General features: G+C 35.7%; 1 protein-coding gene across 1 annotated transcript; it reads left to right on the plus strand.

Moving 5' to 3' along the window:
- The first annotated feature begins 10,009 nt into the window (after positions 1-10,009).
- On the plus strand, positions 10,010-15,780 carry LOC110032795 (hydroxyproline O-galactosyltransferase GALT6-like). Its single transcript, XM_020736550.1, has 7 exons — positions 10,010-11,019; positions 11,379-11,611; positions 11,715-12,002; positions 12,086-12,214; positions 12,304-12,477; positions 14,369-14,476; positions 15,249-15,780. The coding sequence occupies exons 1-7, from the start codon at positions 10,185-10,187 to the stop codon at positions 15,450-15,452; spliced, it is 1,971 nt and encodes a 656-aa protein (XP_020592209.1). The 5' UTR covers positions 10,010-10,184; the 3' UTR covers positions 15,453-15,780.
- The last annotated feature ends 954 nt before the right edge of the window (positions 15,781-16,734 follow it).

Here is a 16,734-nt window from a genome sequence, read left to right on the forward strand (position 1 = left end):
TTCTGAGCCCCATATCTGCGGGTGGCCCGCCCCGACCCATTTAGTGGTCGGGTCTGACTATGAAGTTATAAATAAAATCCTAGCTCAAGCCCACCCAAACTCGCTTTTACTAGTCAAAACCCGACTAATTCCGGCCCACGCCAACTCGACCGGCTCAACGCCCAGTTCTAGTTGTGAGCCACGTAAACCGTAGTTGATTATGATGGTCATAACAGTGAGTTGGGATAACCTCTATAGGTTGTAGAAATCAGAGTTGGGAGTTGCATGAGCTGTGAGATACGCAAGCCATAGTTGGTCACATAGACTGTAATGGTGAGCTGTGATGACATTCATACATCGCGGGGTCCGGAGCTGGGAGCTGTACAACCTGTGAGCTAATTAGACCGTAGTTGGTCATATAAGTGTACTGGTGAGCTGCGATGGTGCCTGTAGGTTACAAGGTCCGGAATTGAGAGATGTGTGAGCTGTGGGCAAAGTAGGCTGCAATTAACCACATAAGTCATTGTGATGAGCTGCAATAGCGTCTGTGGGGCGGAACCAATCTCTTTTTTGAGAAGGAGCAAACTTATTAAAAAAAAAAAAAAAAATTTATAAATAATATGAATCACCAATTCTTTTATCTTTAAATTTATAAATAATCTGATATTTTTTAAAATAAAGGCACACCATTAGACATTTTTTTTCTTAAATAAAGACAATCAATTATTTTTAAGAGTAAAGACATAATATGGGCCATTTTTTTAAATAAAAGAGTATTGTCAACATTTTTAAAATAAAAGAGTATATGGGAGTGCATGGGGTTGAAGAACTAGAGGCTTCTAGTAGAGAACCAATTGTGATCACCACATAGTGCTTAATATACTAATAAAACAAAAGAAATAATGTTGAACAAAAATAAATTGTTTATTTGGTATCCCTAATAAAGACAAATAAAAATAATTACAAAATAATCATTATTATGGCTTAATTGATTTAGTTTTTTTATGGGAAAAAAATGCATATTGTAGAGCATGAATCATAGATAATCTATTTATGTCTCTATAATATTAATTTCTAGGAGCTAAAGAGGTAACCACCCAAAAATTTGACATTGCGGATCGCTCTGTTCTCTCTATGCTCTCTGAGAGATTATTACGCCTATCGCCTAGACGACGAGCTGCGCCCTGACGAGATGGACGTAATAATTTTTTGTGCTTTGTGTTAGAGAAAACAGAATACATTAGATAATGATAAGAAAGCAATTTAGCTAAAACCAGGATTTATTTAAATATGATTTGTAAATCCACTAAATTCGGATTTATCAAATTCAGATGTTGTTAAATTCTAAATAATGCTAATTTAAGATTAAATTCAACTAAATCGGTTTAACATGTTTGAAACATTAGTTCAAGATTTAACAATTAATTTTTTTTAAAAAATTAAATATGAAATATAAAGCTCACATCACAAAACTTTTAAAATACTAAAAGACTGAACTTGATAGGATATATTCAAAAGTAAAAAATAAATTCTAAAATAAATTCTATAAAGAATAAATATTAAATGTTGTCTGGATCTAAAATCTGCTTCAACTTTTCTCTTTATATGCACTTCAACCATCTTATAGATTAGTTTCCTCGAGGTTCCTATTAGCTTCCATTTACCATGGTGGCATGTGATCCCACGATATGGTTAGCTGCTCTCCCTCCCATCCATGAATCTGTCACGTGGTCTTGAGGAAATCTTTGCCCACTATATAATAGTGTTCTCCCATAAAACTCCATTTTTCACCCTCTTGTCTTGAGTTTCCTTCTTCTCCATTGGAACCTACACATGTAGAGCTCTTGTACGAATTGCTTTCATCTCATTGGCTTATTCTATGGATCGTGCCAGCTTTTTCTTCTCATGATGAGACCATCCTTGCTTTTTCTTTTTACAGTGAGACCGTTAGGCGAATAAAAATATCAAGGGGGTCAAGTAAAACTACTAAGAGATTTATATTTTAAAAAACACATAACTAAAAATAAATTTTCTTTTTAAAAAACGCATAACTAAATAAACCTACTAAGCCACAAGGTAGGTTCGGCCATGACTGCACGAGTTATAGGTCAGGTAGGTCGTATTTGATGACATATGTCATGGTGGTGAGTTGTAATGACATTCATATGTCATAGGGGCCAAAATTGGGAGCGGCACTAGCTTTGAGATATGTAGGTCATATGTGGTCACAAAAGTCATAGTGGTGGGCTGCAAGAAAAGAGCTTTAGGAGTCCAGAGAAAGTTACTGACTTTGGGGTGCTTTGTTTTACCGTCTTTAAGAGCACATTATTGCACCCTATTGTGATACTTTGTTGCACCGTCATTTGCTTGTTTCATTGCATCATCTTTATAAGGTGTCTTCACACCAAATTTGGAGTGCATTGTTACACAATCATCGAGTTGTGTTGTTGCACTGTATTCGGTGTTCGTCGTTATACCATATTCAGGGTGCATTTTTACATTATTTTTTGGGAGGCGTCATAGCTCCATATGTGTGGTGCCTTGTTACACCGTTTTCATAGTTTGTTTTTGTACCGTATTTGAGATGTGTTGTTACATCATCTTCGGGAGGCGTTGTCGCATTGTATATGAGGTCAGTTGTTACACCATTAAAGGCTCCCCCCCCCCCCCCCCCATCTCGCCACAAGGTAGGTTCAGCCATGACTGCATTAGTTATAGGTCAAATAGTTCGTATTTGATGACATATGCCATAGTGGTGAGTTGTAATGACATTCATATGTCACAGGGGCCAAAGTCGGAAGCGGCACAAGCTTTGAGCTATGTAGGTCATATGTGGTCACAAAAGTCATAGTGGTGGGCTGCAAAAAAAGAACTTTAGGAGTCCAGACAAAGCGACTGACTTTGGGGTGCTTTGTTTTACCGTCTTTAAGAGCACATTATTGCACCCTATTGTGATACTTTGTTGCACCGTCATTTGCTTGTTTCATTGCATCATCTTTATAAGGTGTCTTCACACCAAATTTGGGGTGCATTGTTACACAGTCATTGAGTTGCATTATTGCACTATATTCGGTGTTCGTCGTTATACCATATTCAGGGTGCATTTTTACACCGTATGTGGGGTGCGCAGTTATACCATTGTGAAAGGAGATTAAGATCTAGGCTTGGAAGAGAATCGGGGGAAGATAGAGCTGAAGTCTAATGTTCTACACCAAATATCTGATGAACACCTCCCACCACCTACCGATTACCGACCACTGCTGACCACTGCTCACTAGTTGTCATCAACCACCATCGTCCTCCCTCTGCAGAGTAATGAAGCAGATCATTGAACTACAACCAGCGCTACAGAGTAATGGAGCACCTAGCTGAACAACAACCAACGTTGTGCGGTAATGAAACACTGTGTGAAGTAGCGACATTGTGGAGTAACAAAACATTGGGTAGAGTAGCAGCCAACATCAAAAAGTAATGAAGCAAACTATGAGGTAGAGCTTCATCCTGAACACCATGCAGTGATGTACTTCAAAGAAGATACAAGGAAGTTCCAACACATACAACCGCTCCCAATCGTTGTGCAACAAGTCCTCCTGCATACGAACAAATAAATTCTTTATGACTAGGCTAGACCTTGTGGATTTTTTTCATTTTAGAGTTTTCCACGAAAAAAACTTCTAGTTTATCTACATGTCACTAATATTATCTGAGTATGTGTTGGATTCTCATACAATGCTAAAATCATAGTGTTCACTAATATTATTTCCGCTACCAATAATTGGGATTAAGAGTTCATCATAACTTGACCCATACTCAAGAGATGATTTTGACAACTCGTTTGGGCATCCATTTCCTCTTCCTTGAAAACTCACAACATATTAGAATAGCCTAGTGATTAGCTAATCACAAGATAAGATGTTTGCCTAAAAAATAGCTCATACCTTAGTTACGACAATTTGATATAAGTTAATTTGATGCTAGATTTCGACAAAAATGCTTGAAAACAAGAATTTGAATTTGCTTAACTAATTTTGGTCATATTCATGACCCACTCATCTTTAACAAGCTTAACATATAAATTAAATTGTTTAAGTTTAACTCAACTTAAACTTTATTCGATTAAAGAATGAATCAAATCTAGATTAACTTGGACTTCATCTAACTTAATTTAGATATGACTCAACTAAGGAGGCCTAACTTGAATCAACCCAATTTACCTCTAGTAACTTAAAGTTAATTCAACCTAATTTGGATCAACTCGGTTCAACCCCGAGTTAGTTCAAATCAGTTAGGCTTAGCTTGACCCCAATCAAATTGAGCTAATATAGGCCAATCCTGTTAAATTTTGGTTGACTTAAACCAATTTGAAGTCAACCCAAGATGAACCCGAGCTAACTCAAACTGGTTAGGAATTTATTCGAGATAAATCCAACCTAACTCAGGCTAATATGAACTTAACTCAGATCTAGGTGACTGGAGGTTAAAAAGTGTTTGACTTCTCATTTAAGAGCAAAAGCACACTTAGCCTCAGTTGGGGAAAGTTTGGCCAAGGAACAAACAAACATAAACTACCTGACATAAAATCAATCCTTAAAGCCATTAAAACTTAAACTTGAACTAAAAAAATGCAATCTAGTTGGAAAAGGTATTTTGTAGGAGGCAACCCATGAGTGCTAACAAAATATCTTATGTTCACTTGTGACTAATCAAACCGCAAACTCCAATGCCCTTTGGCCGATGAAACCATGAGAACTCGACTAGGTCATTCCAAACATCAATATAAAATAAAAAATCTAATCAACTAATAAGACTTGAGCAACCTAAAATTTTTAACCACTAAAATTCAGAAAAGAAATCAAAACTCAAATGAAACCTAATGAACAAAGATCATCTTACACAACTTTAACCTTGCTTCTCGGGTCTATGAAGATCTCTTGAACGACGCAACCAATGACAAGAATCTTTCATGCAGAGTAGTTTGACCGCCTCTCGGTCTAAGTAGATCACCTAACAACCCTGAGATGATGAAAAACCATGGGCATCATAACCGAGTTGTCTAAAATAAAAAAATAAAAAAACTAAATCACTGAAAAAATACCTTTTTTTTCTAACTCTATTTTGCAGGGCTGTTGAAGATAAAAGACGGGCGTCACCCTAGATTTACTTCTCATGTTAATAGGGTGTGCTAACTCTGTTTTGCTGGGACAGACATTCAAAACTTGGAGCAAGGGATGAACCTCAACTAAACCATTGATAAAACCATAAAATCATAGAATAGTTCAAGATCTCGATATGACTCTTTTGAGCCTTCAAGCATCTGCCCCCTTAGGATAGACTTTGAAACCCCTTGAAAAAAATAACATTTAAATTTTCTGAGGACGAGCTACAAACTTAATTGGGAGTTTTCTTAAGCAACTCATAATTGCTTAAGATGTAATTAATTATAGGGGCTTGCCCCTATAGAAAAAAAACAAATCTTATAACAAGTATAAAAAATTGAATCTTTGGTTGTGGGGTTTGTTTTTGTAAGGGTTTCTTCATAATTTTGTCTCCAGAGTATTCTGAGCCGATTTTACCTAGGACAAATGCTTTGGAGCTCTCTACGCAAAGTCCACCTCACGAAAACTTTTTTCCTATGTGTTTCTTTTGTTTGTTCCCATCATTTTATGCCTCAGCTCTTGGATCTCTTCTCTTTTCAGATCATTCACACGATCAAAGAGAGAGAGAGAGAGGATATACGATGGTAAATAAATCGGCGACTCCACTACAACAGAATAGGGCTATTAAAATGGCTCGTTGTTTGCGAACAACTTGTGTTTGGCTTGTTAAGCAACTCATGTTCGGCTCATTCGTTAAGCTTAACAAGTCTAATCGAACAAAATTTTAAGCTTGAAATATAAACGAGCCGAACACGAACAAATATTTGTTCTCTTGTGTTTGACTCGAATTGGCTCTAAAATAAATAAATAATTTATTAGTAAATAAAAATATAAATATACTCAATATTATGTTAATGGTGTTATTTCGTGTGTAACACCGTGGAATAACATCGATAACACTAATAACACCACGTAATAACACCCAAGTAACATCTGTTGTGTTTCAGTGTTAGTCATTCGTTCGTGGTATTATTGGTGTTAAATAATACTGCAAAATAACACCGAGTAACACCCGCTGTGTTATCAATATTATTCCGTCATTCACAATGTTATTATTGTTATTCCATGGTGTTATTGGTGTTATTGCAGGTATTTCTTGGGTGTTATTGTTGTGTTATCGTTGTTATTCCGCCATTCACAATATTATTTGTGTGATTTCGCGACATTTTATATTCTACCCAGCCTATTTCGAGCCGATCACGAGCCAAACATGAACATGAATATGTTATTCAAGTTGAACACGAACACATTGTTCACGAGCCATTTCGAACACGAGCCAAATTGAAATAAGCCAAATATGAGCTGAGGCTCAGCTCGCTCAAGCTCGACTCGTTTACAGCCCTAAATAACAACAACGACAATGACAACGACAACGACAACGACGAGGAGGGTGGCACGATCCACCGACCGGATCGACTACCATCAACGAAAAGGAGAAGTGCTGCTTTGGTGGAGAGAACAAGCATTTGTTGTAAGTGTTACTTTTGCTTATCTCTTACAATGATGATCTGCGTGGATTTTGTGTCTATGAAATTCTCAACTATGCATGGCTAAAGTCTTCTTTGTGTCTCTATGATGTAGGGGGTAGTAGATTTATTGTGATTTTTTCGTAATATTTTTTTATTTTCTTTGAGCTTTCATGGCCTTCTTATTGGTTAACCTCTGAACTTAATTTACTCATAGTCTAGTCAACTATGATGTTAAAATATTTCGTAAAACTACGACCTCTAATCGTTACATAGTGAAAATGAAGGTTTAATCATAGAATTATAAGAGAGTAGACATATTCTAGTGAAATTCTGCAATCATTCCAATGGATCAAAAAAATCACGCGGAATGTAATGAGGATTAAGGAAGCCTCAACTTCATAGATTCTAGGCTTCTTTTGACTTAGTCATCGACATAAGGAGTACAATATCTCAGATTGACAACAATCACGTAGGAAAACATCTCAGAAAATCACGATCGCTACGATCCTCGAATCACAGAGGCACGAACCTCATACATTATGAAGGGCTCACAAAATATTTCTGCGGTTTTTGTTTCCACTGTCTTCCCCTTGCTTTGTTTTGCTAGAACCATAGGATTTAAAACTCTCTTTGTGATACGTGAGGCTAGGTTAGCTAAATTTGTAAAATAGTATTTTTGTTTGTAGAAATGATTTTTACGCTTTTCCTATGGGATCAATATGTGGTACTCTTTAACCACATTACTACTTGACATGTGCACTTCCGTTGTATGACGATTTGCGATGTGATAAGTTTTGGCGCTTTAGTATCTCCTTATACAAAGAATATTTTTTTTGTAGATTATGAGAATAAACTTCATGCTCACTACACCTTTTAAGATATTGAATCTTTCTATGGTTTACGATCTTGTATCATTCGTGAGTGCATATAAACTGGTGAAGATTTTACTTTTGCGGAGAAAGATAAGAGAGAGAGAGAGAGAGAGAGAGAGAGAGATCATGTAAGACCCATAAGAGATCTCGAAAGTTATCTCTTGAATTCTAGCCTCATGTAAGCTAGAATACCAGACTCATCGTAGGTTTTCCGAGCTACAAGGTTTTCTTGGAGAGAGAGAGAGAGAGAGGGAGAGAGATGCTATCACTATCTCTTTGCTTGACTTTTCTTTTATACAAAGAGAAAAATAATAAAATATATCTTTAGTATTGTACGACTCTCATCCATGGTGTCTTGATGAAAAGACCGTGATGCTTGTGTCTGACGATGCTTTTAAAGATGTATGGACCTGCTCCCTTGATAGTGTTAATGATCATCCCAGATAATTGCTTCTCTTTAGGAGGGCTAGGCTATCCCTTTTGGGTGAAAGAGATATATTCAACCACTTCGGCAGGTGAGCTCGATTCAACTACTTCAACTAGTGGGCTCGATAATGTGCAAAAAAATTCCTATACAACCGTATTTGAGTACACAAATACATAAGAATTAAGAGTTATGGGTAAATATTTCTATTTAAAATACATCATTTACTATATCCAAATTAAAGGAAATCTAATGATATGACATGATGGTTAATTATAAAAATTTTTAATGCACTTTTAGAATTATTTTGTGTCATCTCTACATATCATGCCAAGCACTACCTTTTGAATTTTGCATAGATTGTATACTCAGTGTTATGCTATTAGGGTGAACTTCAATCTAACGGTTACTTGAGAATCATATTTAAAAAAGCTTGTGGTGATTGCATACTTCATCTAGAATGTTAAGAAAAATAATAAAAATGATCCATCAATGTTTATGGGCAGAATTCATTAATATAACTTTGTATAATATATGTAAGAAATTACCAAAATTTTATGTATTTGTATCCATGTATTGGTTGCCATTACAATCATTCATTCTGTGTAAATTTCTATGTATTCCATTTATGATTATTATTGATACATGAAAGTATAAGAAAATGTGCTTATATGACATAATATACTATCATAATTACACATATAATAACTAAATCTTTCATATAACATTTTTCTTTCTATAAATTAACTTATTTAACATCCAAATTTGTTATATCTTTATGAGTACACCAAAATATTATTCGCTCTACTCGTACTCACCTAATCCTCAATTTATTTCACTCAAACCGTCAGCATAGTTGGCAGGGGTGTGAACGAGTCGAGCTTTAGCGAGCCCAGTGTTTCTTCGTGCTTGGCCTGTTATTTTTTTTTTCAAAATTCGTTGGAGAATAATTTGTCCGTGTTCTGCTTGAGTTTAGCTCAAATAATTTAAAAATAATAAAATTTATAAAATTTTAAATTTGCATAAAAAAGTTGATAAAAAAGATTATAGTAAGTATTATATTTAATGATTTAATTAGTTTGATCTAAATTGAGTCATAAACAATCTAATAAAGATCTGTTCTTGTTTTACTCGTTTATCATTGATTCTCATACTTAACAAATGAATCGAACATGAAATACTTAGCGAGCCAAATACGAGTTGTTCTTGAACAATAAGATAACACTAATAGTTGGCGGTGTCAAAAGCTCAATGAGTGAGGATTGAATATTTAGATATTTTTTTTTAAAATATTTTTAAAATTTATATAGTGAAAAGCTAATTTTTTAAATATAATAGATTTAAAAAAATTATTATCTTATTATATATAAAAAAAATTATAATAAATTTTCAAAAAAAAAAAGTTTTCAATACTAAATTTACAATCTTCCTCATAACAAAAATTAGGAGAAATATTAGATCAGGACTCCTAACGTAGAGATACGTTCGGAGTCCAATAAAATGAAGTCATGTGGAGGGAACATAAAAATAAAAAAAAAATCGTTTTAGCACAGAGAAATATTCCCTCCGAGTTATTACACATTATTCATGTGTTATTGTGGTGATATTCATGTGTTATTTGATATTCTATTCATGTGTTATTGTGTTCTGAGAATATTTTCGGTGTTATAATAATACAATAACACATCAATACCACAACAATAGCACCTGAATAACGCAGAATAACACATGAGAAATATTCTCTTGTGTTACAGGGCAGGATCACAGGAAAGCACGCGCGTTTCCTTAAAATCATGTATACGCATATCAGTGAATTCCAAATATAATTCTACGTTAGGAGTCATGATGTAATATTTCTTCACAAAAATCGTATGCCCTAAATCTAATAGAGATCTTAAAAAGAGAGGCGGTGCGATATATCATTTAAAAAATTATTTTAATGTTTTTAGATTTAAAAAAGAAAAAAATTAAGCGGCACGAATTATTTGAACATTGGAATTTACATTTTAGTACGAATGCATTAATTAATATATTTTTATTTTATTTTATTTTATTTTATTAACGAAAACTGCAGCATTCTTCTTCGGTGCTTCTTCCCCCCCTCTGCTGCTTTACCTCCTCGGCTCCGCATCTCTCCGCCCCCCCCCGCTCCCATCAATAAATCTAGGGTTTTCGTCAGCAGTTTAACCGGACCTTTTCCCTCTCCTCTCCAAACCCTACTTCTACTCCTCCCTTTCGCCGGATCGAATCCACCTAGGGTTCGAAATCGAGTCGGGGGAGGACGATGCGCCGATCAAAGTTCGAGCTTGCAGTCTCCATTGGCCGGCAACGTTCTCTCCAGATCCTCCTCTTCCTCGCTTTTCTCTACGCCGTGTTCCTCTTCTTCGAGTTCCCCTTTGTATCTCGCCGTATCTACCCTCCCGCCGGCGGTGCTTCCACTGCCGCTGCGCTCGCCACGGAGGAAGAAACCGACGCGAACTACGCACCTATCCGTCCCTTTAAGGAACCTCACCGCCTCTCTGAATCGGCTGCGCCCCGCAATCATCCTGCAGCTTTTCGACTGCGTCGGTTTTATCCACTAGTCTCTGGTCTTAAATTCTATCCGCCACCACAGCTCGCCGATGGTAACTTCTCCGAGCTGCATATGTCGGCGAGGGATGCGTGGGAGGTGGGCCGGAAGCTGTTTGAGGAGTTGAGGTCTAGGAGGGTTTCGGGTCCGTCGGAGGAGAACAGGACGGAGGAGACGTGCCCTCATTCGATTACGATTAAGGGGGAGGATTTTGTGAAGGGGAGAGTGATGATTCTGCCGTGCGGCCTCACGTTGGGATCGCATATTACTCTGGTAGCGAAGCCGTACCGCGCGCATGCGGATTATGACCCGAAGATTGCGATATTGAGGGACGGCGATGAAGCTGTGATGGTGTCGCAGTTCATGATGGAGTTGCAGGGGTTGAAGACGGTGGATGGGGAGGATCCGCCGAGGATTCTTCACTTTAATCCGAGGTTGAAAGGGGATTGGAGTGGAAGGCCGGTGATCGAGCAGAACACGTGTTATCGCATGCAGTGGGGAACAGCGCAGCGATGTGAAGGTTGGAAGTCGAGAGCCGATGAGGAGACCGGTGAGTGTTAAAAGTTTGGATTTTTTTTTTTTTGGTTTCTACTGGTGGGGTTATGGTGGTTGTTCTTTCTTTTTCTTCCAATTCGTATGTTCTTTAGATAAATCTTCAGTCTGTTCAGAAGACAAAAAATGTTTCTTTCTGAAGATTTCTCATGATTGGCTTTACTTGCTTTTTTCCGTCAAACCAACGTAGTCTGTTTACAATAGTTCATCTTTTTCTTCCTCTCGAAGTAAACAGAAAGCGAAATTTCTTTCCTTTTAGAGGCCAATTACCGAGTTTTTTCATGAAGTTTGCAACTTTTTGATGGAGAACTAGGTTGTAGAAGGTAATTTGATGAGTTTTTTTAAATTCTTTCACAGTTGACGGGCTGGTGAAATGTGAGAAATGGATCCGAGATGATCAGAACCATTCAGAGGAATCAAAGACGACCTGGTGGTTGAATCGGTTGATCGGCAGGAAGAAAGAGGTCTCTATCGAGTGGCCATATCCCTTCGTAGAAGACAAGCTCTTTGTTCTGACTCTTAGTGCTGGTCTCGAAGGTTACCATGTCAATGTCGATGGGAGGCACGTGACCTCTTTCCCTTATCGCACTGTAAGCCACTTTCCTGAAAAAAGTTTCATCCTTTTTTAATTCTTTGTTGCAAAACTTGAAATTCATGGGTTCATTTTATGCTTCTTTTTTTTAATTTTTTCAGAGTTTTGTGCTTGAGGATGCCACTGGATTATCAATTAATGGAGATCTGGATGTGCAATCCATATTTGCAGCATCATTACCCTCATCACACCCTAGTTTTGCCCCACAGAAGAGCCTGGAATTGCTGCCCAAGTGGCGGGCTCCCCCGCTGCCCGAAGGACCCGTGGAATTATTTATTGGCATCCTCTCTGCTGGCAATCATTTTGCAGAGCGCATGGCTGTGAGGAAATCGTGGATGGAATCCGTCCGCAAATCACCAAATGTTGTTGCACGATTTTTCGTTGCATTGGTAATTTCTTTGTTCTTCATCTTCATCTTTTGTTTTATGATTTTCTTTTCTAGTTTCTGATTTTTGGAACCTTGTTCTGTCAGCATGGAAGGAAAGATGTTAACTTGGAGCTGAAAAAAGAGTTAGAGTACTTTGGTGACATTGTTATTGTGCCTTATGTTGATAGTTACGATCTTGTGGTCTTGAAAACTATTGCAATTTGCGAATATGGGGTAAATGGACCTCCTGGTTTGATTTGCAATTTTTATCAAAGGTTTAGTTTTTTTGTTCATAGTTTTGTTTGTTTTATTCTCTCCAATAGTTTCGCATGGTGAAGGCCAAGTACATAATGAAATGTGATGATGATACATTTGTTCGAATTAAGTCGGTGATGCACGAAGTCAAGAAAGTCCCGGTTAATAAAAGCTTGTATGTGGGAAATATCAACTACTATCACAAGCCTTTACGGTATGGAAAATGGGCTGTTACATATGAGGTACGGTTGACCCTCTGTTTTAAATTAGCTATTTTTTGCTTTTGACAACTTTTGTGCAAATAAATTTTAAACAAATGTTTGGACATTGTAAAGGGCACACCGTTCCTTTGTTTCTTTTGTGTTCCTTGGGCTTATTCATCTATATATTTGCTCAAAGTGGGTGATGCTTTTTCTTATACCTTTTGCATGTTTACAGTGGCATAGATGGATGGCTACAATTTTCATTTTTAGCATGTTCGTGGAAGCATTTTTGTATAGTTCTATTCATATGTGAATATATTTGTTTTCATATATTCATACTCACCTCATCCTCAAACAGACAAATATTTATATATTTTATACTGTGTTTCTTGATATAAATACCAAGTATGGTTGGCGAGTTGTTTTGGGGATTGCTCTGGCGAGTTGTTCTCGTCAAGAAGTTGACAGTTATAGGAGTCAACCTTGAGACTTTTTTATCATTTGAATTTTAAATAAGCGAGTTTTGAATTTTGTTTGATTCAAGTCTGCTTAACAATTAATAGTACCTTGGAACTTGCCCAAATCCGCATCATGACTTGATTAATTTAACCCGAGTAGAGGCGCATGGTGCCTATGCCTACATTACTACCTATCTTGATATTGAATCACATGTTTTTGCTTATTTTGTCCATGCTCTGAGGAGGTGTTTATGAATGAATAGAGGCACCTTACTGCCAACTACAAGTAAATTATGATTCTAAGAAGTGAAATTCATATATATACCACACAATTCTTATCTATTTACGTATCTAGATCCTAAAGTTTGATATTTACTTATCTAACACTTGGGTGTCATAAACCTTTGCATGAAAAGGTGCATTTCATTTTAAAAAGTTAATAATAGTAGTATTTTTTATATTATATTAAAGATTTGAGTTTTAGACATGTAAATGCATGAGAATTGTGTGGTATACATGTAATATCTCCTTCCAAGGAATGGTGAAGATTAGGATAGAAGAAGAGAGATTGAACTGATTTCGACTTGAAAGCTAAAGTTAATGTTTGATTTATTTTGCTTTTGTATTTTCTTTTATTTTTTTTGAAACATATTTGTTTTTTAATTCAGTTGAGCTATGCTATTGTTTTTTTCCCAAGTTAAAGTTGTTAAATCCATCAAATATTTGGATTTAACAAATTCGGATTTTTCTCAAAAAATTGACGGAACGGGGAGGAAAATGGATTTTATGGAGCGTCGTATTCAGCTTCCTTTTTTTTTTTTTGGCGTTTGGCTGGATTTTTGTTCAATCGAGCGATAAATCCTAACTAAAAGTATGCTACCAAACACCCTCTCAATTATTTAGTTGTTTTAGTGGTCTGACATGCTGCTGGACACTAGCAACCATGTTGTGTGAATCATTTAAAATTGCAGCTTATATAACTACTTATTACTTCAATATCTGATTAAATTGAATTCTGCGGAAAACTTAATCATAGAGAAAATTATTTAACCTGTATATAACACTAATAATCTTAATTGCAAAACCGTTAATTTTCATAAGTGTTTGTAGGCTCATATCTAAAGATGAGCATTTTTATATTATAGTTTGGTTACCAACATATGTTTAAATGAGTGGTGCATTTTTGTTATGTCTTTCGATTCGAACTCCGTTGATGAGGATTTCATGCACGATTCATTTCTGGTGCATTTTTGTTATGTCTTTCGATTCGAACTCCATTGATGAGGATTTCATGCTCAATCATATACGATTCATTTCTCATCTTTCGATTTATCGTTTGGTTACCAACATACGCTTAAATGACAGCATGAATCGTTGAATACTTTTATTTTTTCAGGCAACTTATTTTGAAATTATGAGTATTGCGATTCTCATTGATTTTGCTCATTTTTGTTGGTTCTAATACTATTCAGGAATGGCCAGAAGAAGATTATCCTCCTTATGCAAACGGTCCTGGCTATGTGGTGTCTTCAGATATTGCAAGTTTCATTGTATCAGAGTTTGAGAAACATAAATTAAGGGTAAGTTTTATACTCATCCAAAAGACCTGTGTCATCATACTTTGGAAAAGGAAGATTTACACCTTATCTAGCACAGAACATTAAATTTTTGCATAACTACTACTCAATTTCTATGTACCACCTAAATCTTCCTTATTTACATAACATCATTGAAAATTTTAAACTGTAAAGTATTGAACTTATGCCTTTGGTGTCATATGGTCAAATCTTTTAAGAATTTGGCTAGTTTTTGAGTGATATTATTATAAATAGAGGCAATTAAAGTATAATTTATATAAGGGAATTTTACATGCAAATCACACATTTGTGTCATAATTATCTCAAGACGTGCATGAAGTATTCCACTTTTAAACATTAGTGATATTTCCGATGTGATGATGTTTAGGCCACATATGAGATCACTTTTGTTTTTTGTTTTTATTTTATTTTGTTTATGTTTTAATATGAATTAAAGCATGTTTGGTTATCGTAGTTGCTTTTCAAAACACTTAAAATATCTTTTAAATGTATTTTCAGTGTTTTTAAAAAGGTGATTTGTTTTCAAAAATAAAAGAAAAAAACATATAAAAAGAATTCTAATCAAATATGTTTAAAAAAACATGAGTAAAAATGAAAACAAAAGTGATGTCAAATGGAGCCTTAAGATTAAAATTTACATGTTAGATATACAAACACATAAGAATTGTTTGGTATGCATGTAAATCCTTCTTTCTACAAACACAAACAAGTTGATATCGGCTTCTCGGTTTACAACAAATGCGATAATACGCAGCTGTTCAAGATGGAGGACGTGAGCATGGGCATGTGGGTCGAGCAGTTCAACGGTTCAAGGCCAGTCGAGTACGTCCACAGCGTAAAGTTTTGCCAGTTTGGGTGCATCGACGACTACCTCACCGCTCACTACCAGTCGCCTCGACAAATGATGTGCATGTGGAACAAGCTCGAAGAAGGAAAGCCTCAGTGCTGCAATATGTGATGATTTTTTTTTTGTTGTTGTAGAGAAAAATGAGATTAATTTTGCAGGGTTAGAAATGGCATTTGGTGTGCTCCTCCAAGATTCATTCATTATTTCCTTTCTCCTTTCTTAGTAGGTGATGAAATGTAGATGTAGATACAAAGGGGGCAAAATGGCAGAATCAGAACTTTGTAATGTTTCAGACATATTTATGGTAGCTGGAGGGTTAACTGAGGATTGTTAGGGATGAGGAGGATGAGTAGCTTTTGTAAATTTTGAGATGGGGTTGGACTGCCATTTATGATTTTCTTAGGGTTGTATTTGTTATTTTTGTTGGGATTTAGATGGCATGAATGCATGCCTTAATCTGTGTAGTTTCTGAAATTACCAGAAAATAATTTAATCTTTTACTTTTAGAATAAATTACTTTTACATATCTAACATCCAAGTTTTGCTTTTTTACATATATGCCATCTTATTTAATGCATGAAAAAAATTATGTCACTTTGTAAAAGAAAAAGTAGTGATTTTCTTATGTGATGTGAAAATTTTGAGTGATATAAATGTTAGGTGTTAGATATGTAAATATGTAGGAAATGGGTGTGATGTATGTAAATGCCCTTTGATTTTATCAAGCTTTTGTTTGATCAAAATATGGAATCATATAAATTATATTCCATTCAAAATCATATAATTTTTAGGAAAGAATTAATTTTTTTTTTCTACATTGTATCTTTATATATATATATATATATATTGCATTTGGGTGGCAAGTTGGTAGGTAGTTGTATTGTTGGTCGTAAGACTCCCTGACCTGAGTTTGATCCTTTTGGAGATTGATAGCACATATGGGGAGCTGTATTTTGAACTCAAAAGCATATAATCAATTGTATTTTAAGCTATGATATTTAATATCATATATTACATTAAAAACTTTATCCTCTAAAATTAATTACTCAATAATAATTCAATATTAAATATACTTATATTTTGATTATATATATATATATATATGTGTGTGTGTGTGTGTGTGTTTCCCGACTCTTTGGTTGGCATCTGTCTTTTCAGTTCTAAGTCTCCTGGGATCGGGGGTTCGATTCCACTGGTGTGCGGATCTGTCAAGTGGTTAGACATATATAGATATATATGTTGTGTTTCCCGACTCTTTGGTTGGCATCTGTCTTTTCAGTTCTAAGTCTCCTGGGATCGGGGGTTCGATTCCACTGGTGTGCGGATCTGTCAAGTGGTTAGACATATATAGATATATATGTTGTGTTTCCCGACTCTTTGGTTGGCATCTGTC

This window comes from Phalaenopsis equestris, unplaced genomic scaffold (assembly GCF_001263595.1).
Source record: "Phalaenopsis equestris unplaced genomic scaffold, ASM126359v1 Scaffold001028, whole genome shotgun sequence".
Lineage (NCBI taxonomy): Eukaryota > Viridiplantae > Streptophyta > Magnoliopsida > Asparagales > Orchidaceae > Phalaenopsis > Phalaenopsis equestris.